This window comes from Coloeus monedula, assembly GCF_965178545.1.
Source record: "Coloeus monedula genome assembly, chromosome: 9".
Classification (NCBI taxonomy): domain Eukaryota; kingdom Metazoa; phylum Chordata; class Aves; order Passeriformes; family Corvidae; genus Coloeus; species Coloeus monedula.
In genome coordinates this window covers 9,186,957-9,214,885 of record NC_138789.1, presented here as the reverse complement: position 1 = coordinate 9,214,885, position 27,929 = coordinate 9,186,957, and the positions used below count along the sequence as shown (strand labels likewise).

General features: G+C 39.5%; 1 protein-coding gene across 1 annotated transcript; it reads left to right on the top strand.

Annotated features, from left to right (window-relative positions):
- Window positions 1-270: 270 nt before the first annotated feature.
- On the top strand, window positions 271-27,473 carry ASPM (assembly factor for spindle microtubules; the record flags this gene model as incomplete). Its single annotated transcript, XM_082286938.1, has 29 exons — window positions 271-573; window positions 1,794-1,937; window positions 2,316-3,669; window positions 6,073-6,174; window positions 6,842-6,988; window positions 7,608-7,853; window positions 8,008-8,075; window positions 8,624-8,765; window positions 8,844-8,974; window positions 9,224-9,399; window positions 9,500-9,645; window positions 9,724-9,809; window positions 11,143-11,358; window positions 12,214-12,424; window positions 12,511-12,656; window positions 12,759-12,887; window positions 13,788-13,982; window positions 14,915-19,540; window positions 20,494-20,643; window positions 20,949-21,115; window positions 21,914-22,073; window positions 22,578-22,787; window positions 23,294-23,443; window positions 24,700-24,891; window positions 25,339-25,531; window positions 26,014-26,168; window positions 26,692-26,868; window positions 27,114-27,289; window positions 27,368-27,473. 29 exons carry the CDS (start codon window positions 271-273, stop codon window positions 27,471-27,473), a joined length of 10,404 nt encoding a protein of 3,467 aa, XP_082143064.1.
- Between the last annotated feature and the right edge of the window lie 456 nt (window positions 27,474-27,929).

Below are 27,929 nucleotides of genomic sequence, written 5' to 3'. Positions count from 1 at the left end.
CCATCTCGAACCCCTCAGAACCCTCACGCGCCGCGCTCGCGGCCCCGCCGGCTCGGGCCGTTTAAATGAAGCGCCGGGCGCTGATTGGCGGAGGGGTGAGGGGGCGGGTTGGAATGGGCGCGAGCCAAGCGGTGATTGGCTGATGCGCGACGGGGCGGGGTTAGTGGGCTCGGCCCGCGCGGGGATTGGCAGAATCGTGGGTTTGAACGCTCGCGCGGCGGTTGGCGCAGCGCTGCTTGTGCGGAGCCGCTGCCCCGCGCCCGCCTGGCCATGGCTGCGGGCTCTGTCACCGCAGCGGCGCGGGGGGACCTCAGCCCCGCCAAGAACCCCGGCCGGCGGCGCTGGGCCGTGCGGGGGGGCGAGGAGGACGCGGACGAGGGCCCCGCCGTGCTGGTCCTGAGTTACTTCTCTCGGCCGCCCTTCCTCAGCTTCGGCCGGCTGCGAGTGGGCGCCTCCCGCACGCGCCTGCTGGGCATCGACAACCCCAACGAGGATGACGCCGAGGTGGTCATCGACCGCTTCCCGGCCGCTGCCAGGGGCTTCAGCATCGAGCCCCGCCGCTTCCTTGTGGAGGTAGGCGGGGGAACCTGCGGGGCCGGGGGCGGGGGACACGCGAGGGGACAGGTGGGACGCTATCGGCCGCAGGGCCGGGGGCTGCCCCCGTCAGCCGCGATCTGAGGCAGCCGCGGCCCCGCCGCGGGCGGTGCGTGTCGGTGCTGCGCTCGTGTCTCCCGGTTCCCCTGAAGGGCGGCGGCTGCAGCCGGGGGTGGCGGGGTCGGGTCCTTCGGGCCAGGGGCTGTCGAGGCCGCGAAGGCGCCACAACCTGACTCAAGCAGGTGTTTGCAGCGAGGAGCAAAAATTGAAATGAAATGGATTGTTCTTTGGGAATGTTTTAAAGACGGAGACCTGTCAAAAAGTGTCAGGATATATGTGTAGGAAAAAGGCTGAGGGCAGAGGATACCAGTTCGCCGTTCTGCACGTTAGTTAGTGACACAATAGAGAGCAAAGCGTGCTTAAAATAGGACTAAACATTTATGACACCTAAGGAAATGCAAACTGTGGCTAGTCCAATCAATGCCAGTTTTTAAAAGAATAGTTTAGATGAACAAACATCTATGACTATCTAGACTGTCCAGAGCGTTTGTGAGAGAGAACGAAACACTCTGGGGATTTGCAACAATGGGCTTATAAAACCAGGCTGGAGTCCCACTTCGAAATCTTGGAATAACATGTTCCTGTAGGAATTAATGAATAGAAAGTTTAATGCCTTCCTTGATCATTTGCAGTATCTTCCATTTTTTTCAAAGAACTTGTATGTCAAATCTCATGTTAGCATGTCATTTAACTGAAAAAATTGACACTTGTGTTTAGAGTCAGCTAAGGTCCTAAAAATCAACCTCTGATTATTAGTCCCACTATAATTCTCTCAAAATTACTGTAGAGGATTTACAAGATTAATATGTGCAAAAAATTATGTAATTTCTTCTACTCACCTTTACTCAAACCTTCTCCTTTCTAGTATGTGTCATATTTATATGTATTTTTTCTTGTTTTCCACTATAGTTTGATTAAGAGGTATATGTCCTTTTAGTAAGACAACATTTTTGATAGGGGTCACTTAAATTTATGTGTCAGAGAGGGAAAACTGGCATTTAAACATTTAACAATTTTTTTCATTGTCGAAATGTGTATTACTTCTATATACTGCTCCTGGTTTGATTAATTACTTCATCTTCAATGTTACAAAAGTGTACCTAAATGCTAGATATTAAATATTCCTTTTTCTCCAATAGGCAGGACAAAGAATCTTTGTTTCTATCACATGGACACCATTAGAAGAAGGAAAAATCAGAGAACTGGTGACTTTTGTTGTTAATGACATTGTAAAACATCAAGCTGTGCTCCTTGGTGCTGCTAAGCAGCCCCCGAAGAAAAAGGTGAGTGTGTGTTTGTGTCTTAATTCTGTTACTTTGGCATGGCTGATGCAAATATTGTTTTTTATTACTAGAAAACTCTGTTTCATTACTGCAAATCTCAGTGATAAATGATGCTGTGGAAATGCCCATTGTCCTCAACTTTTTTTGGCTGGGTTGGAAAGTAGGTACTGATACGCTACAGCTTAAAGGATAAAACTAAAACATGACCAAATAAATGGTTGTCAAGCCTTCAAATAACGTATAGTGAATTATTTTTGATTAGGTGTTCTGTTTATAGCCTTTTTAAACTTTGAATGAATACGCTAGTAATGTTCACTTTTACATGTAGAAGAATTTAGAAAACCAGCACACTCACTGTTATTTACGGTTCTTTTTCAGAAGAGTCTTTGGGAAACATTAAAAAAGAAAAACTCTTCAGGAACATCTGCAATAAAAGCTAAGAATACTCTGGAAATTAAAACTGTTAATAAAACGTTTCGAGTTTCTCGGAAGGCAGATAGACTTAGAAGTCCACTTCAGTCACGTGAGAATCAGAACACGGTGCAGAATAATATATCCCAAGGAAGCGACCCTCTTGCTGGCACAGAAAATCAGCTGCCTCCATCTCCTATTGCACGAGTGGCAGAGGAACATGGCAATACTGTTCACACACCACTTGCCCTGAGAAGGTCTACTGCGTTTGGGGATATTGCTGCCTCTGGAAATGAGGAGTTGTTGCCTGAGATAGACAGCTGTAACATCAATAAATGTGTTACTGAGCGCAATCAATCACAATCTGAAAGTGCCTCCAGTTCTGCTGGATTAGCACAACTGCCAATTTCAAATGATGGAGGAGTTCTTAATTTTACGCTCTCACCAGTTTCCACTCCAGAGCACTCAGCCTCTGCACCTGTTTTAAGTTCAAGGAGAATTTTAAGTCCAGATGCTTTTGTAAATGACAATTATCAAGTGGATATAGATGTAACAGAACAGTCTTTTCCAGTCCTGTCACCTGATCAATTTGTGAAGGACAATTTGTCAGATAAACAGTCACAGACTCCTAAACCTGAGGCAGCATTAATATCGTCCACCACAGAGACTTACGTTGTTAAGAGATTTCTACCCTCAAAATGGAAAAAAGATGGAGGTGTAGAGACAGAAACTCAAGTTCACGTAGAACACAACTTAAATGAAGTCTTTGAGTTACATTGTGTAAAATCACAGGCGCTTCATTATGATAAACCCCAGGAAGATCACTGCAGTTTTCCTTCTGCAGAGGAGCTTCAGACTGACAATCTTTCTCAGAGAGAGCAAACAAAAAAGCGTCCAATTCTTTCTGCCACTGTCATAAAAAGTAAGCCTGGTGCTACTGAAGAAACAAGAGTGGAAACCCGCCAGCCAAAATCTAAAAAATGCCTCAATAAAGCAATAATAGGATGTGCTAATGTGGTGCCCATACATACCGAAGCAGAAACCTCAAAACACCTGCCAGTTACAGGTGCAATTTCATCTGAAAATAAGTGTCACAATGACAAAGTAAATTCATCTCCTACTGGATCAACTTCTTCATGTCGTAAGAGGAAAAGTGAAACGTGTTTAGGAAATAGTAGAGTTGCAGCTCCAGTGCACGTGGAAGAAGTGGAAAGAAAAAGAGCTCTGACCTCTAGCAATGACAATCAAACCCGTACGATCAGACGACCATCAGCTTTCAAACCCACGAATGGAGAGAGAGCGGGGCAGAGAAAGAAAGCTGGTGAGAAGTGTTTCCTTCATTTACCATTTTCTAAAAGATGTCTTTGATTAGGAAATGTGCATAGCAAACTGAACTGTCCAGGAACAGTCAGCAATATTTCATATCTCTGAAATGTGAGCCTTTGCAATATGCGTTTTAAAAAATTGAATGGTAGGTCAGAGTTTTGGTTATGTAATTGGCTTCAAATTTACTTTATTCCTGTGTAAATTTGTTAATGGCAATAATAGGGAAAGTATATAAAAGCTCTTGAGCAGAGCCCTTCTTACGTAATTAAAATTTTCTGGAAACTTACTGCACAAGATTTGTCACATGTTCATTTACCATTGTGATTGTTTGACTCCATTGCTGTTGTCATATATTTTCAAATGTCGAATCATGAAGGTTGGAAAAAACCTCTTGAAGCATTGAGTCCAACCATTAGCCTGGCACCACCATGTTCACCACTAAACCATCACCCCAGGTGCCACATCCATGCACCTTTTCAACACTTTCGGGGTGGTGATTCCACCACTTTCCTGGGCAGCCTGTGATAATTCCTAACCACCCTTCTAGTGAAGAAGTTCCTAAGTCTTTTTCAGTCTCCTCCTTTTTACTGTCTGTTTACCTTGTTGTCAGCCTTGTGTAGATCTCTCTGCCTTATTGTTTGCCAATACTTTGTTGCTTGAAGATCAGAAAAAGCTGATGGCTTGCATTTCAGTTTATTTTGGGTTTTCTAACTCTTCCAATCCCAAATATGCTCTGGAATGTGAAAAGAATGAGGGTCTGTAACTTAAAGATGCATTTAATTTGCAAAATTTAACTAACAGGAAAAATTCATCATGGCTTTTAGATCAAAATAGCACATGCTGCTTTCTTCAGTTTAATGATCTGTTCTGCGATCTGGATTTGATTTGGGGCTTTCAGTAATGCACTTCAATGTCAGGCTTTTTAAGGTGGTCTGCAAAAGAATCATGTGCTGAAAGTGTTGATATGCAGCAGGAAAAGGTGTGTTATCTACCAGGTTATTAATCCATTAGGATAAAGATAGATGGGCTGGACAAGGGCAGAGTAGAGGGGAACAATCCCCTCCCATGACTTCTGGCCACCCCTCTTTTGATGCAGCCCAGGATCCGTTTGGCATTCTGGGCTCTGAGTGCACGCTGTGGGCTCATGTCCAGCTTATCATCCACCAGAACCCCTAAGTCCTTCTCTGCAGGACTACTCTCTCTGATTTCTTTTCCCAGTCTGTTGTGGCACCTGCACAGTTCAGCTTTGTGTCACCTGCAGATGTGCCAAGAGTGCGCTCGATCTCTGTCTCTGTGTCATTGATAAAGGTATTAAAGAGCACCAGTCCCAAGACAGATCCCTGAGGGACACCATTCATCACTAACCTCCATCTGGTTATACAGCCATGGATCTAATTCTTTATCCAGTGGTGCACCCTCCAAATCCATATTTCTCCAATGTGGAGACAAGGATACCACGTGGGTCTGTGTGGAAGGCCTTACAGAACTCTAGGTAGATTACATCAGTCAGTTTCCCTTGTTGACAGTGTTAGCCACAGAAGGCCACCAGACTGGTCAGGCACAATTTGTCCTAAGTAAAGCCATGCTGACTGTCTTGAATCACCTCCTTGTCTTACATGTGCTTTAACATCACTTCCATGAGGATCCATTCCATGATATTCCCAGGCACAGGACTCACCAGTCTGTAGTTCCCTGCATCCACACATCTTTCCTCGCCTTTTCAAATCATCAGTATTTTTTATTTCTGAAGCACCATCTTGTCAGGCAGCAACTGTACTTCTTCTGCAACAGAATACATTTTTATCCTTCATTTGGCATTAATGTGAAAGTATGATTGTGCTAAAAGGCTTTGTTGCACCATGTTGAGAAAGCCTGGATCTGCGTTTTTCCTTGTGTTTTATTTAAATCCTGTATCTGTGCATTGGATAATACTTATTAACTAGTGCCTCGGTGCACAAACTAACACAAGTCAGGCTGCTCTGAATTGAATACCAATGTAGTAAGCTGTCTAACTGTGGGAAGGAGTGAATAAAGCCCTAAAATTCATAACTCTTACCCCAAATGTTTATAGAATACACCCTGTTGCATGTTCTAATGAAAGTTTGTACAAAGTAGCCTAGTGTTTCTAGCCATATAATGAAATTCAAATGCTGCATTTCCTTAGGGTTATGGAAGAACTGTGATGTACAAGAGCAGTTATTTGCTCTTGAACATTCTTCCCCTTTAGTTGTAGCCAACATGGTTTCTGTAACTTTCCACCAACAGGAAGCTCCTGTTGGTATTTTGAATGGTTCATGGGGAATTACTCTAGTTCTGTGCTTTAGAAGTGATAGGAACTTTAATGCATTAACTTTCACTGACATATTTCCTGTTGATATTTATGTGTTAATGCTGGTAGGTTCTTCACTTCAGAAGGCATCTAAAACTACCAAGAGAATTAGTAAACCTGTCCCTGGATTGGCCCAGTCTCACCTGACATTTGTGAAACCACTGAAAACAGGTAGGCAGACTCCAGGTTTTTAGTAAAACACTGAACAGAATGTCACAATTGTACTGCTGGTGTCAGGTAAGACCTAACTGGTTAGAACTGAGAGGAAATAGAAGATAGTACCTAAAATGAAGCAATACCTAGTAGAACAATATATGTAACCTTTTGTGATCTATTTTGACTACTTATAAGAAAATTGGTTGCAACACATGGTCAGCTGAGAGTAAATATTACTTTCTTCCAGACTGGCCTGTAAGTGTGAAAGCTACATTACAGTTATGCTCCCAGTTTACTGATGGTTATCAGTTAAATACCTCTTCCATATCTGATAACATTTTAAGGCAACAACAGAATACCTCAGAAGAGAAAATCTCTTCCCAACAAGATAAAACTTTTGCAGAGTTAAGAATACTGAGTTGATCTGCTCTGAAAAATGCATCTATAAGAGAGTTCTTCCTGGATGTAATCCAGTTCAGCTTGGGTTTGCCCCACTGCAATGGCCTGAGTTCTAGATATCTTGTCTTAGTTCTAGTGCTGTAACAGCTTAGTCCATATTTTGTGGCTGAAATTAATTTAATAGTCCCTGATCCGCAAGTCACTGATGATTTTAATAATCTGCTTTTTTTGGCTATAGTGCTAAATTAGTTTTTGTTGTTTTGTTTTGATTTTTTTTTTTAAGTCATCCCTAGGCACCCAATGCCTTTTGCTGCTAAAAACATGTTTTATGATGAACGCTGGAAGGAGAAGCAGCAACGAGGTTTCACCTGGTGGTTAAATTTTGTACTTACCCCAGATGACTTCAATGTAAAAACAAATACCTCACAAGGTAAGAGTACAAGAATTTTGTCTTCTCATTTTTTTAAGCATTATATTATATATTTGATAAACACTAATGAGTAGTAGTACTCATTTAACCATAAACCTTTTCAGGGTCATGTTGTCATATTTTTCCCCTTCTGATATGTGTGGATAGCTCACTTGCTCATGGCAAGCACAGCGCACCACACCCCCGGCATGAGGAGCGTGCTCTGCAACCAGAATGCACTGGAATGTGTGGCTGTAGCGCTGCTCAGTGGGTGTAGAATGGGGAATCCCCACCTGCTGGAAAACATTATAGCCGGCACTTTACTAAAAGGAAAACTTACTTTTTCCTCTATCTTTAGCTTCATTTGAAAAAACTGAAGATGGAACCATTAGTCTTAAAACTGAATTCCTAGTCCTGCTCACTTACGAAATAAGTGTTCTTATATTTAATACTTGACTAGTATTCTTGTACTTGACAACATATGTTTAGTGCAACAGCTGACAAACTTCCTGAAGGACAAATCATTAGTTAGAATGAAAATAACGAACTGTCAGCTTAGAGAGGGGAAAAAATAAATGAGGTGTGCAAAGCTACCTTTATTTGAGATGTAAATGCCTGCTTTTTGTGTGTGTTTAAACAGTAAACGCAGCTGCTCTTATCTTGGGAGAAGAGAACCATCACAAGATGAGCCTTCCTAAGGCCCCCACGAAAGATGAGGCGTCTCTAAAAGCGTACACAGCTCGCCGTAAGCTGAATAAGCTGCGGCGCGAGGCCTGCCGCCTGTTCACCTCCGAAGCCATGGTTAAAGCCATCCAGAGACTCGAGGTGGAGATCGAAAGCAGGCGCCTGCTGGTCCGGAGGGACAGGCACCTCTGGAAAGACATAGGTAAGAGGTCTGAAACCTGGCATTCTGTCCCCTTGTAAGTATGGAAAGGATTATTCACACCCTCGGTTTGCTGAATCTAAAATTGCTTAATAGAAACTTTTGCATCAATATGAAATGTTTGCTGGATCTAATATTAAAAGATGCTCTCTTGCAGGAGAAAGGCAGAAAGTCCTTAATTGGCTTTTATCTTACAACCCTTTATGGCTGCGTATAGGTCTGGAGGTAAGTGCACTGTGTTTAGTCTATAATCTGTAAGTTTAAAGGACATTTAGCAATTTTTTTGGTAGAGGTTGTTTTGCGTTTCTTTGTATTTTCTGCCATACTAATTCAGGTAGGTTCAATTCAGTTCTACCTTGATGACTATCTTTAAAATTGTTCCAATGTACTTGCTTTAAAAAAATGATTACCTTATTAAGAAGGAAAATATTTAATGAAGGAAATTGGAAGTTAATTCCCTGACCAATAACACAAAAGCGTTTACCTATCAGTTTCACTTTACTAAACTGGAGAAGAATGCGGCTGTCTTAAAGAAGTTCCTGATTGATTTCTCAGATGTAGATGATCATGCGTGTTTTGAAATGAGATTAGATCTTATGAAATTTCCTTTGGCTTTACCTTTCAGTGACTTAGTTGGAAACTGTTTGAGTTTTAGAGACCAGTTGCCATTTATTATTTTAGAAATTCAAAACTGTATATATTTTAAAAAATCCCATAGTGTTTAAGGTAATTTTTAACACTTCTGCATTTTTTTTCCCCTTCTTTCATATTAGACTATTTATGGAGAACTGATAGCTTTGGAGAGTAATAGTGATGTTATGGGTTTAGCAATATTTATCCTTAATCGCTTGCTTTGGAACCCTGACATTGCAGCTGAATACAGACATCCCACTGTACCTCACCTTTACCGGGAAGGTAATGATTACTTCCAAAACCAACTTATTTGTAGCACTTAATTTTTTAACTATCACTTACTGAGTTCTATCATTCTAGGTCATGAAGAAGCTTTGTCAAAGTTCACACTGAAAAAATGGTTGCTGTTGGTTTGCTTTCTGGATTGTGCCAAACGTTCCAGAATGATTGACCATGACCCCTGCCTCTTTTGTAAGGATGCAGAGTTCAAGGTGAAAGCTGTGATTTGATGTCTCTCTCCAGTATTGTCCTAAGACTCAGTGTAGTATTTTTTCATTGTTTTTAATCGGACAAAAGTTAAAGCTGCATGACTTACTAAAAATAAGTTTTAAAAAAATACATAATTTTAAGAATTAGAGAAGTAAATATGAAATGTAATTTGGGAGGTACAAGGGATGAAAATTGTATTCTGCTTGACAAATATTGTAATGTTAAGATTTTATTTGTTTTTTCAATTTTAGGCTAGCAAAGACCTTTTGCTTGCATTTTCCCGGGACTTCCTGAGTGGTGAAGGTGACCTTTCCCGCCACCTGGGTTTCTTAGGACTACCTGTCAGTCATATTCAAACTCCACTCGATGAATTTGATTTTGCTGTTACAAACCTGGCTGTGGACTTACAATGTGGCATTCGTCTTGTGTGCGTTGATACAGAATTCTATTGAAATATTTATTTTCTTTTATATAATACTTAATGTGAGCTCATCAGAGGCATTAAACCATGCAATTACCTTTGTTAGGAGAACAGTGGAGCTTCTGACCAAAAATTGGAGTCTTTCAAAACAACTGAGAGTTCCTGCAATAAGTCGGCTACAGAAGATGCATAATGTTGATATAGTTCTTAATGTCCTTAAAGAGCGAGGAGTGCACTTGAAGGATGAAAGTGGTAAGGCCTAGAAATCAGGCTTATTCTAAGTGCATCAGAAAACTGGTGCACATTTTAATCCCGTGTTTTATTTGATAGGTGCTTCAATTGACTCCAGGGATATCGTGGATAGACACAGGGAACGAACATTAGCACTGCTGTGGAAAATTGTCTTTGCCTTCCAGGTACTATTCAATTGCTTATTTTGTTTGGTTTTTGCTAGTTACAACGGAGGAATAATGAAAACACCAGTCTTTTCAGGAATATTTGATGTCTGTGAAAGCCTCTGCTAATCAAATTTTAGACTGAAGTTATTTGCTTTGCACATTTAAAGTTCCATGTAAACATTACTAAACTGCGAATTGTTCCCTAACGATACAGCTTGGATAATGTTTTAACTGTGTTTTTTCTTACACATTCATTCACATTTTTGGAAAACACTGAACTTCTGAGTTTATGCTGTATAGTAGCAGAATTGGTACTTTAAAATAATGTTGATCTTAAACTACAGGTGGACTCTTACTAAAAGGATATTTTGAGGTTACACTGATAAACAATTATAGAGTAATTCTGAAGCTATAGCTCTTCTACTTTTTCTTCCTTTTATCTGAAACAGTCAATTTGATGAAACGTTCTTGAAATAAGAATGAAGATTCCTTAGGCATTTCAAAAGTTAGTAGAGGAAGTTAAAGTAACTTTCTTTAGACTGTTTTAAGAGTTGAGTCACAGGATATTTTAAAAATAAATGTCCAACTATGTCCAACTGACAAGTCCAGTTGGAAGGAGCATGATGCATGAAAGGCAAAACAAAATAAGTTAAGGTGGAATTTCACCACTAAGTAGTCAGGAATGTAAGTGCAATTAAGTATATGTAAAGCAAGAATATTAAAGACTTTTGCTACAGAACTATCACTAAGGTAGAACAATATAATAAAAATCTAATGTAGTTATTTTTTTTCTTAAATACTGTTACACTATTAAGTAACTATTAAGTTAACTTCCTCCAGTTAGTTCTTCTGATGTGTGTCACAGTTGCATTGCTTTTGATTAGAGAAATAATTTCAGTGAGTAGTGGCTTTATCCAAACACTGTGGATATGCTGCTTGTTCTCCAAATCTTCTTCCATCACAACACCAGCTCAAGTCCTTTTGGAATCCCTTAAAAGAGGAGGATTGGTACATGGGCTCAGTGGAAATTCAGGCAGGACTCCAATTGTTTCCTCTGAGAGCATGTTGAAATTACATGGGCTGTTTTGGGGAATTTCCCTGTTTCTCCCAACTATTAACTAATGCAGTAACTGTTTTACACAGAACTGTGGGAAGGGTAGATTTAAGGTTTTTTATCTGCCATCTATGCTGGCAAATCCAGATTATCTACTACTGATTGTGTGGCAGGTACTGCTAAAGTGAGCATAGTTTCTCTTTAAAAATGCCACATTTAAAGCTCTGCATTCAGTGGCTGTAATGCCTGGCATGTCAGACTGTTAACACATCAATTTTTTGTTTTTCTTCCTAACAGGTGGATGTTTTTCTGAATGTGGAACAGTTAAAAGAAGAAATTGAGTTTTTGAAGAACACACACGGGAGAAAAGCACGATTGGGTGCCATCAAGACTCTTGCAACTGGTTTTAGAGTACAGGAAGACAGTAGTAACTTCTCATCTCAGAGTTACAGTGAAAATGTGAAGCTGCTGATGGCATGGGTTAATGCTGTTTGTGGATTTTACAATATCAAGGTAAATAGTTTTGTGTACACTTTAACAAATGCACCCTGTGCTGTCGTAATTCTTTACAGACCAGAGTTCTTCAAACTATCAAATATGCAGTAGAAGTAAATGGTAATTATTTGTAAATATCCTTCTGGACTTTGTTTAATCTGTTTTGAAATAGCCATCACTCTGTGAGTTTAGCTGCAGCTCTCTTTTAAAAAAAAAATCAGACCAAAAAAATTTCCTCTTCCAGTTAGTCTTGTGGATAAAAATGCTTTTCAAAAATTGAACATATTTGCTGGAATGGGAATTGCCTGTGGACTTTTAATGAGCCTTCATTTTAAAAGTATTTGTGCATAGAATTTTCAGTGTTTATAAGAATTATGAGAATTAAACTAACATTTGGGCTAAGGTCAGTTCATCTCCTCAGAGATGTTTGTTTAGAAGGGATATGTTTGCTCATTCCAAGAAGAGAAGCCCTGGTCAGAGACCTGACTCTGGTCAGAGTACTGTAGCAGCTGCTAGTCTTTCTGAAGGGTAAAACAGAGCACTTAGCACTGATGCAAATTCAGAACTTATTTCTTCATTGAAAACCTAATGTAAAGGTATCTGTAGAAGTTTACTTGGGATCCTGCTGTAGAAAGATTGGTTCCCTTGTAGGTTCACTGTACTGACACATTTTTGGTTTCTGGATTGTCACAGCTGTATGTCACTTTACAGTAAATGTTCAAAGGAAGCAATAGCTACCTATTTTTTTTTTTGTTAAAAAATAATTTGCACTTGGTCACATTTAAAGGTACAAGAGAAGAAATTAATATCCAGTGTATACCTATTAACTAGTAAGAAAAATTCAAGGAATTTGTATTTTATTTTATTTAACAGGTGGAAAATTTCACGGTGTGTTTCTCAGATGGCAGAGTATTATGCCATTTGATTCATCACTATCACCCCTGTTACGTGCCTTTGGAAGCTGTGTGCCAACGGACAACTCAAACTGTAGAATGCTCGAGAACTGTTACAGTGGGACTAAACTCCTCCTCCTCATCTGAGTCTGACACTTCTCTAAATGTTGTGGAAGAAATGTTTGATCAAAGTGAGTTACTTGATGAACAGAAGTTCATGTTAGACCTATTTCTTTTATGCACAATTTGATTTGATTAATGTTTTGTCTTTACAAAGCTGTAACTCCCTCAGTCCTATACAAGGAACTCTTGGACAATGAAAAGCAAAACTTCCAGCTGATCAATGCTGCAGTTTCTGACCTAGGTGGGATACCAGCAATGATTCATCACGCAGACATGTCAAATACAATTCCTGATGAGAAGGTAAAATGCCTTTGGAGTCTATATAAACACGTTCTGCCCTACTGTGAATGTGTCCTGCTCTTTTGAACAGCCCTTACCCTGCTGTGTTCTGTGTTTCTGTAGGTTGTTATCACCTACCTGTCATTTCTGTGTTCACGGCTTCTCGATCTTCGGCAAGAAACTCGAGCTGCGCGATTAATTCAGGCCGCTTGGAGGAACTACAGGCTGAAAAGGGAACTGAAACGCTCTCAGGTACTCTTTGCTTGTGCAATATTCATAGGTTCTGCATTAAGGAAAAAATAGAGAATATAAATTCAATGGAAAATACAGGTTTTTTTGAGTAATACTGGCATTTAAACTAATGAGTGCCATTTCTATCATCAAAATATGTGGCCTTCTTGGTGGTGTAATCTACTAAATTTCACTTTTCTTTTAGCCTCCTGAAGTAATTACAGGTGTTTAAAGGCTACTGGGTTTTTTTGTGTCACCCCTTAAACTGTTTTCCCAGTGTTTCAAATATAATAGTTGCACTGCTTCCTTAAAACAAAAAGGAGTAGTTAATTCCTGTCAATGTCTACAAGATGAGAGGAGTAATTAAACTTCTGCATGGATTTACTATTTCTGTTAAGGAGCTAAGCTTCATCAGTCTTTTGAATTGAATTTCATGAGTTCTGATATTCTGTATCTTGATTTTCTGGTATTTATACCAGAGCTTGTGAGGGTTTCAAAGCTGACACACTTAAGGTTCATAAATGCCACCACTGTGTTTTACTAAGTTAGATATTATTTGATGCTGGAACAGAATTCAAGTGAAATATTCTAAGACTCTGTGGTGTAGAAGGGGACAGGGGTTGTATTTAGGATTTTTCATCTCCAGTTACTTTACTTTATAAAATCTACACAACCTTAATAATGACGACAAAACATTGCCTTTACAACTCTTTTGAAATAACTAATAGTAAAGATGCTGGTGGGGGAGAAGGAATCAAAACCAAAACCCTTTAAACATTGCAGGCATTATTTTTATTAATTAATCTTACAGTGTGTGCGTATGTACTATATTTTAATGAAATTGCTCTAGATAGTTATTCAAATTAAAAACTTGAGTGAAAATTCCATAGCTAATGTTCAATGGAAATTTACTCTTGGTAGGAAAGAGACACAGCTGCTCGGATAATTCAAAAATCTGCAATGAACTTCTTGGCTCGCCGACGCATCCTGAGGAAAGAGAAGGCAGCCATTTTCATCCAGAAGCATTGGAGAGGATACTTGGCCAGGATGACTCTTTTCAATCTGAAAAAGGCAAGGCTGGAGCAAGTCAGAAATAAATCTGCCACAGTCATTCAGGTAATAAAACCTAAAGTGAGATTATATGGCAAGGAAACCCCCTGAAACCTGTAAGAAATAGCCTTGCTGAGGAGCATTTGTGCTGCTTGCAGCAATTAATGCTTCCATGAAATGTAATACTTTTTTTTATTATTTTTTTCCTCCTCTGCTTTTGAGAGGTTTCGTAAGTTTTTCTCTCCAGGGAAAGATGGTAATGTGCTATTAAATTAACTATTATTCCTTCCTTCTATGTTTTGGAATACCATGAACATTAAAACACGGGGCCTTAAATAGTCGGTGTAAGGATTGATCAGATTGTATTGGTTTTCTTTGCAGCTGCTGAACATTACTTAAAGAAGCTTTTAAAAAAAATTAAAATTACTCTCCTTGTGTTATGTCACCTGCAGTGGGCATATTAAGTGGCAGACATGCCAATGGTAGTTTGGGCAATTTATTCAATTTTTCAAGATACTTTAGCCACCATTACCCAAAGGTAAATACTGCACTCCTGAGACTTTTTAGAATAGATATTAAAGAACTGCTGATTTATCAAGTGGTTTAAGAGGAAATCTGTTGTTGCCAGGGTAAATTTAGCCTTTTCCTAGAATTTAAAAAGCTTAAAAAAGCAATGATACAAACATTTAGGTTTTGCTTTTTTGGTTTTTTTAATATAGATTTCTGGATTTACCTTCCTAGGGATTAAGACCCAGAGATGAGCTCAGATGGTTAGAACATGGTGCTAATAACACCAAAGTCATGGATTTGATCCTGGTATGGGCCATTCACTCAAGTGTAGGACTCTATCTTCATGGGTCTTTCCAGTTCTGAATACTCTGTGGTTCTGATAAGTAGGAATGAGAAATCTTATAAAGTCTGAAGATGACAGTCCTGACTCATGTTTAACTCAAGATACTATGAAGAAAATACAAAATTTTTTCTTTTTTTACCTGCAGGCTTATTGGAGGAGATACTCTGCTAGGAAAAAATATTTACAGCTAAGACACTGTGTTATTTTTGTACAAGCAAGGATAAGGATGGTGAAGTCTGTTGCTGCATATAAACGAATTGTTTGGGCTACTGTTACAATTCAGAGACATCTGCGTGCAACTAAGTTGGCAAAAATAGATCGGCAAAGATATGAAATCATAAAGTCTTCAGCACTTACTATTCAGTCTACATTCAGAAGATGGAGGAAATACAAAATTCAACAGAAAATTAGAGCAGCTTTGGTGATTCAGAGTTATTTCCGAAAATGGCAATCTTCAAAACTGGCTAAGAGAAGGAGGGCTGCCCTTGTCATACAGTCTTGGTACAGGATGCACAGAGACCAGAAGCAGTATCTACATATTAAGCAAAATGTTATCAAGATTCAGGCTTGGTACAGGTGTCAGCTGACCAGATGTGTTTACCAGGAGCACAGGGTGAAAATAGTGACAATTCAGCGGTACTACAGAGCTTATAAACTGAGGAAGGCTGAGAGAAAGTCTTATTTGCAAAAGTGTGCAGCAGTGATAGTCCTCCAAGCTGCTTTTAGAGGCATGAAGGCACGAGACCTGTACAGGCAAGCAAAAGCAGCGCGTGTTATTCAATCAATGTGGAGAATGAAACAAGAGAAACAAAGGTTTCTGCAATTAAAAAAATCTGTTACTACGTTGCAGTCACACGTGAGAAAATACCAACAAGTAAAAAGATACAAAGAGATTAAAAATGCTGCTTCTGTAATTCAAACCCGGTATAGGGCACACGTGGCCGCTAAAAACGCAGCTGCTGCTTTCCGGAGAGTGCGCCTGGCTGCCATTGTTCTCCAGTCTGCCTACAGAGGGATGCAAGCCAGGAGAGATGCTCACGTGTTGAGATCTGTGATCAAAATTCAGTCAAGTTTCCGTGCTTACGTGGCACGGAAGAGATTTAGAAAGTTGAGAGATGCCACAGTGAAGATTCAAGCTCTTGCAAAGATGAGGCAAGTCCGTAAGCAGTACTGTGCACTGAGGAAAGCAACGCTTTATGTCCAGCGAAAGTATCGCTCTGGGAGATATGCCCTTCAATTTAAAGAAGATTTTAGGAAATTGAAGGGAGGTTGCATAAGAATTCAGGCTCTAGTTCGAGGCTATCTTGTCAGGAAACAAATACAAAGGTTGAGGGAGGCTGCAGTATTACTTCAGGCCTGCTACAGAATGAAAAGGGACCGGCAACGGTACTTAAGCATCTATAGTGCTGCCATTGTCATTCAACAGCGTTACCGTGCCTGCAAAAACACCCGCTGTCACAGGCAAGATTTCTTGCAAGTTAGAAAAGCAGTTGTGTGCTTACAGGCAGCCTACAGGGGTTATAAAACACGCAAAAAGCTTAAACTTGAATACAGAGCTGCTGTTAAAATTCAGACTGCTTTTAGAGCTCATGCAGCACGAGCAAAACACAAGGCAATGGTTCAGGCCTCCGTCATGATTCAGAGGTGGTACAGAAATTGTAAGGCTGGTAAGAGGCAAAGACTGACCTTCTTAATGACAAGAGCAGCAGTGCTTTCTTTACAAGCAGCTTTTCGTGGCTGGAAGGTGCGGAAGCAGATTCAAAGACAGCATGTTGCTGCTGCTAGGATACAGTCTACCTTCAGAAAATTCATGGCTGTGAAGAAATTCAGGCTTGTGAACCACGCTGTGCTAACCATCCAAAGGCATTACAGAGCCAGGGTTCTAGGCCAGAGACAACGGCAAGAATACGTCCAGTTGCGTAATGCTGCGGTGTGTCTTCAGGCACTATGGAGGGGGAGAGCTGTGAGAAAAACAATTCAGAAGAAACATCATCTTGCAGCAATCATTCAGTCCTATTACAGAATGCACGTAAATCAACTAAAATACAAGAAACTGAGACAAGCCACTTTGGTGATTCAGAAATACTACAGAGCCTACTGTATGAAAAAAACCCAGCGTGCAATTTATCTAAAAACCAAGGCAGCTGTGTTAGTCTTGCAATCTTCTTACCGTGGGATGACTGTGAGGAAACAACTGAACAAACTAAACAAAGCTGCTACAACTATACAAGCTGCCTTCAAATCTTACCTGGTCAAGAAGGAATATGAAAGACTTAGATCTGCAACTATAGCCATTCAAAGGCGTTACCGTGCAGTTATTCTTGCGAAGTGTCAAAGGCAGAGATATTTGTCTTTAAAAAGAGCCACAGTTAAAGTGCAGGCGATTTACAGAGGTTTAAGAGTGAGGCGACAGGTTCGCTGTATGCACCAAGCAGCTGTTTGTATCCAAGCCACGTTTAAGATGCATTGCATGAGCATAAAATATCGGACAATGAGAATGGCAGCAATAAGAATTCAAAGGCAATACAGAGCATTTTGTTTAGGCAAAGTACAACGCAAAAAGTACTTGGAACTAAAGAAGTCTGTAACTATCCTCCAGGCTGCTTGCAGAGGCATGAAAGTCCGACAAGACTTAAAAACTATGCACCGGTCAGCAGCAATAATCCAGTCCTATTATCGGATGCACAAACAACAGAGGGATTTCAGAAAATTGCTGCTTGCAACAAGGCAGATTCAGCAGTGGTTCCGTGCTTGTAAGGAGAGAGATGCACAAGTTCACAACTACACAATTATGAAAAATGCTGTACTATGCATCCAGGCTGCATTCCGTGGTATGAAAACAAGAAGACTTATCAGAACCATGAATGAATCGGCTGTGATTATTCAAAGAAGGTTTAGAACATTTCTGGAAAGAAAACGTTTTCTTTCCATTAAGTCAGCTGCTGTTGTAATTCAGAGAAAATACAGAGCAACAAAACTAGGAAAAATTCAGCGTCAAAAATATCTCTCTCTCCTTAATGCTGCTGTTATCATACAGTCTGCTTATAGAGGATTTGTGGTAAGAAAAAAAGTGCAGAAAATGCATCAAGCTGCTACAGTTATTCAAGCAATGTTAAGAATGCGTAAAATTTACGCTTCTTATCGAGCACTCAGGCTTGCTTCAGTAACCATACAGCAACGTTATCGAGCTTACAGGGAAGGCAAGCATGAGAGAGAAAAGTACTTAAAACTGTACAATTCTGTTTTAGTTCTTCAAGCTGCCTACAGAGGAATGAAAACAAGATGCTTCTTGAAGAGACAACATGAGGCAGCACTTACAATACAGAGAAACTACCGAATGTATAGGCAGTACTGCTATTACAGAAGAGTTCAGTGGGCAGCCCAGCTAATACAGAGGAGGTACAGAGCCCATAGGCTCAGGAAAATTGCTGTACAGCATTACACTTCATTAAAGAAAGCAGCAACTTGTATCCAGAGGGCTTTTCGAGACATGCGAGCAAGAAAACAGCAGCGAGAAATGCACCGTGCTGCGACTGTGGTTCAGAAAAACTTTAAAGCCTTCAGAGAACGTCAGAGATACCTCTCTCTTAAAGCAGCTACTCTTGTTTTTCAGAGAAGGTACCGAGCTTTGGCTCTGGCAAGGCAGCATGCTTTGGAATATCAGTCTCTCCGAAAAGCTGCTGTTCTCATCCAGGCTGTGTACAGAGGTGTCAGGGTGAGGAGGAGTCTCAAGCACATGCATTTAGCTGCCAGTACAATACAGGCAGCCTACAGAATGCTCAAGGACAGAAGGGCCTACCAGAATATGAGAAATGCAGCTATGGTTATTCAGAACTGCTATCAATCCTATTTGAAAGGAAGGGACCAACGCAAGAAGTATCTGGTAATGAAGAGTTCTGTTCTTGTTATTCAAGCAGCATACAGAGGCATGAAGGCACGGCAGGAACTGAAAATCCTGCATGTTTCAGCAGTTGTAATACAGTCCAGCTATCGCATGTATGTACAACGTAGGTACTACAAACAGCTGTGCTGGGCTGTCACAGTCACACAGCAGAGGTTCAGAGCCAAAATGGCAAGAGAAGCTGCCATGAGGAACTATGCAGAAATAAGAAAGGCTGTCGTTTGCCTTCAAGCTGCTTTTCGTGCTAGGAAAGCCAGGCAGTTGTATAAAGCCAATGTTGCTGCACGGCGCATTCAATCGTTCCTACGGATGCGCGTGGAGAGGAGACGCTTTCTTGCAAAGAAAGCAGCAGCAATAATGATCCAGTCGATGTTCCGGTGCCAAAGAGCAAGGACTCACTATACACTGATCCAGAGCTCAGCAGTTGCTGTCCAGAGGTGGTACAGATCGTGTCTCAGGGCTCGTTCACAGAGAGCAGAGTACTTGGCTCAAAGACAAGCAATAGTAGTTATTCAGTCTGCCTTCCGAGCTATGAAAGCAAGAAAAACAGCAAGGCAGCTACGAGCTGCAAGAAAGATTCAGTCTTTTCTTCAGATGGCTCTACAGCGTAGAAAATACATCCAACTCAGAGCAGCAGCTGTTACATTACAATCTTATTACTTAATGCAGAAATGTAAATCACAGTATAAGAGCTATAAAAGAGCAGCAGTTGTCCTGCAGCGGCACTACCGCTCCCACCTGACTGTGAAGCACCAAAGAATGACTTACTTACAAACCCGCAGGAACATTATCCTTGTGCAGGCCACAGTCAGAGGATACATCGAAAGGAAGAGGTTTCACAGAATTAAAGAAAGCACAATAAAACTTCAGGTACTTTTGGATGAATAGTACTGGGATTTGGGTGTATTTTTGCTTTCATTTGTAGGTGTTTTAAAGACATTTACTGCTCTTGCAAACCACAGTTTGAAGCTAAAGTAGAATCAGTTTCTGAAGTGTATTACAGGGCAGATATATAAAGCTTACTACCACAGTACACAGAAATAAGGTTCTTTAAGACAACTGAATTTTGCCTCTGAATATTAGTGGCTTAACGAATGTTTTCTTTGATGGGAATATGAATGAAAGCTGTCTTCGTGTATTGTATGAGAGGGCACTGGTAGTGGGTATAAAGTGACATACTTGGCAAAAAACACGATTGCTACATTCTTTAGGACTTGTGTTTAGGAAGGTGTGAGTAAATCGATCATGTTAATCCCCCTTGGTTCACTAATTGGCCCTAGACTAACCTTAGTGCCTAACTAACATTTTGAAGAGGAATTTAAGGAGGGAAATTCCCCCAAATCAAGGAAGAAAGGGAAATAAATAATCTCTCATTTGTGGTCCTGAGCAGTCTGGTCTAATGGGTGGCATCCCTGTCCGTGTTGGATGAGTTGCAACTAGACCATCTTTAAAAGTCCCTTCCAAACACAAACCGTTCTAGGATTCTTTGAGAATTTCTTAGGTTGGTTTTACTTTCTTGTTGGAGACCACATGATCTGCTTAACTGATAAAAATCAGGTGTGCTTTCTTCACCTCCGTGGTTTGGGGGGATTGGCAGCTGCTTAGTTATTTTCTGAATGTTTAACTTATACATCCTGAACAATATAAATATAGTTACTTTCCTTAAAAGGTAGAAAAAAAGAATGAATTTTGAAATTGGGAATATACTTCTTTATATTGTTTTCATAACAAGCTAGTGAGTATAGCTGTACATAGAAGTACGCAAACATTCCCAGCTGTTATGATGGAAGTGAAATATTCCAAGTTTGTCTTTTTCTTTGAAGGCATCTTTCCGTGGATTTATTCAGAGACAGAAATACCTTCGGTGCAAGTTTTCTGCTGTGTTAATACAGCAGCACTACAGAGCCCATCGGATGCGGAATATTGATCAACACAGATTCCACCAAATGAAAAAAGCTGCCATTACCATTCAGGTAATCATACATGTGGCTTTTATTGAGTGTTTGTTTGGGATTTTTAATCTCTCTTGTATTCATTTCTTCATGATATAGTTAGTTTTGCAGATTAATATTAAAGAGTGGCATTTGTGGTATTTCCCTGAATGTGTTTCACTTGCTTTTGAAAACGTTGTCTAGTTGGGAGAAATTAAATATTTGTAATACTTTAGAGATAGAAATACTAAAAGTTGTTCCTGTTCATGTGATATTTTTCCTTTTAATTTTGTTCATTCCATTAAAAGTTCTGATTTATTTTTGTTTTATTTTTATTTCTCTAATAGGCAGCATACAGAGGATATAAAGCCAGGCAGTGGGTTAGCAAAATGAGAGCAGCACAAGTCATCCAAGCCTGGTTCCGAGGTTACAAGGCACGAAAGGAATACACGTCTGTGCTCAGAGCTGCCCTTGTTATTCAGAGTCACTTCAGAACCCAACAGCTGCAGACTCGGTAATACTGAATCTGAGAGAAATCATTCTACTTTTCAAAGCTTTTATTATAGAATTATTTAGCACTGCACTGCACTCTTCAGGTTCTCAGGCTCTGCCCCTGCAGCATCCATGTGACATGCATGAGTATAACCCTGTTGGAGCTGGTGGGGTTATTCTTTTGCACAAGATTTTCATTACATTTAACTGTTTTTCTGGAATGGAAGCTTCCTCGCTAATTTAAATTTTGCTTATTGGGCTTCAGAAAGAGTAGGCCTTGATCTTTTTTTCACTTCTCTGTGTTTTGCAAGAAAAATGTTCTGGATATTGTTAAAATTCTAGCATACAACTTGTAGGTTGAAAAGCTATTTCATTTTAATCCACAATGGAATAGTTAAACTGGTTTATGTTTATTTTGCTATGAGATCAGCCTGGTAGCTCATGTCATGAACTGTGTCCATGTCAGTAGCAGTAGAGGATGCTGTTCAGGGATGCAAGGTCCTCCCTAAGCATCCCTGCTTTTTAAACTTCCTTGCCTGTTCCTGTTGTTATCCTATTTATGGACCTGTTGTATGTCAGTCTGTCCAATGCCTTTCAAACTGTTGTGTCCCTCCCCAGCCTTCTTTGGCAGCAAGTTAGGGCAATACCTCCTATGGAAAAACAGGAAGCATCTTCTGTTTAAAAATCAGTCCTTTTGCCAACATTGCTGGCTATTCCCAATTTCTAGTGTTCCAAGACCAGCTTTGCTTTTCCAATATCTATCTAAATGATTTCATAAACCATCACTGTTTTCTTACTTAAAAATGCATTTCCATGTTAGGTTTTTGAAAATGAAGTCCTGTGCACTTACCATCCAAAGAGTCTGGAGAGCGACGCGCACTGCGCGAATGGTTCGGCAGCAGTATCTGGCAATGAAGAGTGCTGCAGTTAAGATTCAGTTGGCATACAGGCAGTACAGGGCTAGGAGACTTCTAAGAAAGGTATGTTTTCACTTCAATATGCCATGGTTATTTTAAAAAAATTTAATATATTTGAGTGATTTTTGTCATCAATGTGCAGAAGCACAGAAAAGGTGGGGACCAAAGAGAAGACTGTTCAAATCAAAGCTCTTCAATCTTCAAAATATTAAGTGTCCGTTTTTGCTCTAAGTAACAGGTTTGGTTTTTGGTTTTGAACAGTTCCAATTGTTGAATTACCCCTCTATATACTAATACCAAAATAAAATGCCGAGTTTTCTGCTGACTTTATTGCTTGCAAAAGATTAGGCCCATATTTTGACCCCATTTAGGTAAACGAAAAGACCTTCCAAACTCTGCAAGTCCATTTAATATAAACTGGTACTGTAGGAGTTTACTTGTATTTCTCATTCCATTTTTGTTCTTATGATGGAAAAAAACACCTAGAACTAAAAATAAATGTACATTGATCCTGACATGAATTAACAAAAGTTTAATTATCGATGCATTCCTTGAAATCTTTTTCAGAAGCACCAGGCTGCATGTCTGATCCAAAATGCATATAGAGATTTCAAGGCAAGAAGGAAATTTGTTCAACAAAAAGCTGCTGCTGTAATTATCCAGAAACATCTGCGGGCTTGGCAGGAAGGCAGGCTTCAATTTAAGAAATACAACGAGACTAGAAGAGCTGTCATTAAACTGCAAGCACTTATCCGGGGTTATTTAGTCAGGAAAAAGGTTGGTATAATTCAAATTAAAACTGTGCTTGGGATGTAAAGTATCTCTAGAGCTGTCTTACCATTAATTCTGACTGGCAAGGAGAGGAAAACTTGATTTCTTGGTGTTGAAATCAAGTTCTTGTTGTCTGCTTTGAGTATTGGGCAGGTCAGAATAGATAAACACAATCTGAGCCTTTTCTTACAATCCTTTAGAACTGAAGTAGGTTTCCACTGTTGGATGTTGTTTTAGCTTCTGAGATCTTTGTGGCTTAGCTTCTTCACACACAGGCTTACAATGAAATTGTTCTCTGCTATGTATTGATGTTGTTGCTTACAATCACTTCTCTGTGTTATCATTTAGATTAGAGATCTGGTTCTGCAGGGAGGTAGGTAGCTTCCCTAATTCTGAGGTGATTTTCCAGTATCTAGTAGTATATTGCTGTGTACTATGTTCTTTGTGTGGCCATCCAGCTACCTCAGAGTATGAAAATTAATGATGTCCCTTGTTTTGTTTTCTTTCTACAGATTTCAGAACAGAAGCAAAAGAAGAGGCTTCTTTATTTTACAGCAGCTGCATATCATCATATCTCTGCAATTAAAATTCAAAGGGCCTACAGGATTCACCTCACCTTAAAACTTGCACAAATCCAGATCTCATCTGTTCTTATAATACAGGTTGGTCTGATTAAGGCTGCATGGTTTTGTGTAGTAGTCTAATTTGTTTTCTGTGAGCTACGACAATGTAGCTCCTTCACATGTGAAAAAGGTAAATTATGAATTCTATGGTTTATTAAATAATGCTGCTTATACACAGCTAAGAAAGCTTTGGCAGCTTAAGCATTTTAAAGCTGAGGATGGATGGAAAAGTTTGTTTCCTTCAGACCCTCAAGCTTGCTAAAGGAATCTGAGTGCTGTTTTAGCCTATTTCTTTATATCCTACTGTAGGTAGAAAAGGTCAGACACAACAACCTGTAAGGTTTGTGAAATGTAGAGCATCTTATAGGAACAATCCCTTGGGATGCTGTGATTTATTTGGTTGGATGTTTCTGATCTCCCAGTGGTACCAGAGCCTGTGTACGTTGCAGCATTTTAATATAACCAGATTTTAATTATCTAAAAACAAGATCAAAAATCAGGTCTGTATTGCAGCACTACCAAATTGTAAAAATTGTTTTCAGGTCTCCAAACTGACCATTAGCTTAGTTCCAGTATGGGAGGGTCAGCACTGGGTAAATGGAGAGGCTGAAATGGGAACCCTGAAATAGCTGTTCTCTGGTCAAGGATGTCGTGGCAAACTTTGCCCTACTACTTCTCCATACGTACAAATTGTTATTTCTCCCCATAAGTTAGATTTTCCCTTTAAGGCAAGAGAGAATGGATGGAAAAGGGTGTTTTTTGCTCTGATTTGGCACACAGTAACCTGTCTCCTTTCTTGGTTTATAGAGGGGAAGAAACAGAGCTGGGAAATGAGAAAAGTGGAGTGGTGGTTCTTAAAAGCCAGCCAAGAGAAATAAAACTCCTAGGACATAGTAATGCTGGACACAAGTATAAACTGGGAGAGTTACATATTTTATCTTTTTGGTCAGCCCTGAAGTGGTCAGACAGTTGGTCTGGATAATCATTGTAGGTCTCTTCCAACTGAAAACTATTCTATCTGTCTCCTCCTTTACCCTTCCTTCTCTACCCTTCTCTCCTCAGAATGCTTCCCTAGTGGCTCCTAGTTAAGATTTCATTCTGCAGTCTTGCATTTCAGCTACCCAAGGCCAGTCAGAGTCATGGAGATTACACATGACTGATGATATTTATAGTACCTGTATCTGCCAAAGCTCACATTAAAACACTCAGTTATTATCAGTGCTCATTTAGGGTGGGGAAAGGGAATTTAGGGGAAGGGTTTTAAATAAACAGGAAGGTACTTTCATTTTAAACAGAGGTGGTTCCGAGCAAAAATGCAACGAAAGAGATTTTTGCGAGATTATCGAAGACTCGTTCGGCTACAACGTGTGGTTCGAGGCTGGCTGAATCACAGGCACGAGGCAGCAGCCATAATCCAGAGAAACGTGCGGAGATTCCTCGCCTGCAGACGCAGGAGGAAATTTGCAGTGGGGATAATTAAATTTCAGGTAAACACCTCTTGTAAGAAAATGACGGCTTTGGGTTGGGTTTGTTTGTTAGTTTATTTTTATTATCTATTTTTTTTTCTCATGGGCTTTTGGGGAGAGGAAAGATCTTTGCTTTGGTTGATGAATTTATCAGTGAAATTGCAAGCCAAGTGAGCTTTAGTTTAGCCATGAAAGCTGAAGGCAAAGAGATAATGAAGCAGATACTGCTTCAGGTGACTTAGGTGGGAGTGTGTGTGGACTGTATAGGTGTGGATTTTTTTTGCCTTTTGTCTTGAAAGCCCAGCATATGAAAGAATAACACTGAGTGTTAATTACTTAAAATTGAATACCCAAGGTCATTCAATATTTTGCAGGCTTGTGTATAACTGATTTGGAATGGTGATGGAAGTTCTGTTGTCTTGTCTCTCCTTTACAAATTGTTCTCTTTGTGGAATTCCTTTTCTGTAGGCATTGTGGAGAGGATATTCTTGGCGAAAGATGACTGACACAGCAAAAACCAGAGCTTTAAGATGCAGTTTAGAAAAGGCCAATGAAAAGAGCAGAGAAGAAAACAAACTGGGCAACAGAACTGCAATTGCAATAGAACACCTTCTAAAATACAAACATCTCTCCTACATTCTTGCAGCACTAAAGCATCTTGGTCAGTATTTTGTTTTATTATAACTGATGGATTTTCAGAATGATAAATACTGGATTTTTTCAGCTGAGAAGAGTTCATAATGATATTTAGGCTTTCTGCATGACTCTAAAATGTGAACGTTAGAGGGTAGAATGGAGGGTTTTCCAGACTAAAACTAGATTATTGATTTAAGAACCATATTTAAATCGTTATGTAGAGAAACGAAATCCTGTATGATTGCTCTAATTTCCTGTCAGTCCTAGTAATGTTATACCTTACATAAGTTTATTATCATTTTTACTATCAGTAGATCTCTCTGTGGATCATTTTTGTCTGCTTAATCTTTAGTCTGAAATATTAACACTATTTCTTTAGAAATGCTTAAATCAATAATTGCAGTTTTTGCTTTGCACTTCTATTTAAAAATAGAGAATATCCTGGTTTGCAATTATTTTGCTTGAACTTCAGAGTTCCCTTTATTTATATTTCTTTAATTGTTTTAGAGGTGGCTACCCGGCTGTCCCCACTGTGTTGTGAAAATATAGCCCAGAGCAGAGCAATCTTCAGTATTTTCATTCTGATTCGAAGCTGCAACCGGAGTGTTCCGTGCATGGATGTGATCAGATACTCAGTTCAGGTTCTACTCAATGTTTCAAAGGTAACTTGAATATTTTCTTTTGCTGGTTTATAAGCAGTAGGCTACTTTATTGTAGGACTTGTTTATGGACAAAATTTCTGAATAAATCTGGAACAACAGAAGTATTAGTTTTGAATAAAAACTGTTTTTGAAACCAGTTATTTATTTACCTTGTAATAGTTATGTGGAGGTTTTTGGCAAAAAAATTTATTTCATGTCCTTAAGGCGTTTCAAGCTATCGTAAGTATTTTTAGATTTCTCTAAACTTATTCTAATTTTTCTTTATTTCAAATATAAAATCAGATTCTATGGGTTTCTAAACAAGGGGGGAAGCACAGAAAGTACCTTTTTATAAAAAATCTGTTACAATTGTGTAAATACAGAAGTGATTTTTATTGCTTGGTTACCAGTTCAGCTACAAATTTATTCTAGGGGACAATATGGGCTTTGCTTTTTCCTCTAACCTCTAAATATTAACCTCCAAAATAAAAATATTTTAAAGCTCTATCTATATAAACTCTCTTGTCTCTTTCTTGTTTAACAGTATGAAAGAACTACTCGAGCAGTTTATGAAGCAGAAAATTCTATAGATACTTTACTAGACCTCTTGCAAATGTACAGAGGCAAAGCTGGGGACAAAGTTTCAGAGAAAGGAGGAAGCATTTTCACAAAGACCTGCTGTTTGCTAGCTATCCTTTCAAAGGACTCAAAAAGAGCTTTGGTAAGACCTAAGTGTTTCGGGTTTAATGGTTTAATTTGACATACTTTTCTTGCATGTTTTGGTGGTGTTTGTAATTGTTTTTCTCTTCCTCTCTACCATCCCTGTTATGGCTGTAATATTAATTATGACTAAACTCTGGTTTAGAACATATGTATTTCCAAATGGTGAGCACACTCGCATTTTCTCGATTTAAGCTGCTTTTGACCTCGCAGTATTGACTGTGTGCTGTCTCCACCTTTCCTCAGGAAATCCGAGCCATGCCAAGAACTGTTTCTTGCATCCAGAGCCTCTATAAACTCACAGCTCGGAAACACAGGATGGATGCAGAGAGAACACTTGTGAAGCAGAAAACAAACGCTGCCTTAGGTGGTGGGAGTTCCTCTGTTCCGGTAACTCCTCTAAGAATAAAAACAGTTTCAAGGTAAGTAGTTAAAAACCAGTCTTCTATTTCTGCTGTGACATTGAAATATTTTGATTTAAGTCACTAATCTTTTCACAGGATTAAACCAGACTGGGTCTTGAGGAAAGATAACATGAAAGAAGTTGTGGATCCTCTGCAAGCAATTGTGATGGTGATGGACACACTTGGTATTGCCTGCTACTGAAATGTAAATGATGTATAAGAAGATGTATTTGTACAGTATGTATGTAGGAGATGAATAAATGATTTGGAAAAAAGCAATTAAGTGTTAAACTACCATTGGAAATGTTTTTTTGGATTACAATTAACATTTTGGTAACCTTTTTTATTGTGTACAGTTTTGAAGCCCTATTTTGTACTGCTACCAAAAGCAATTGTGTAATAAAATCAATTAACTGGATTTTACTGGAAATTTCACTGGTGCAGTAATGTATTGTTGTCACACAACTGTGAATATTACAAATAGCATGGGATTCTTCACTCTGATTAGATATTGTCAAATTCTATTAAAAGCAGTTGTTTATGGGGGACAGTAATGTTGTCTGATCTAGAGACGTGTAGAAAAGGAGGCTTAGGCTGTGGATTTCAAAACTGGCTGGTTTTGAGGAACTTGAGTCTACTTTCTAGTGAGGTCTTGAGA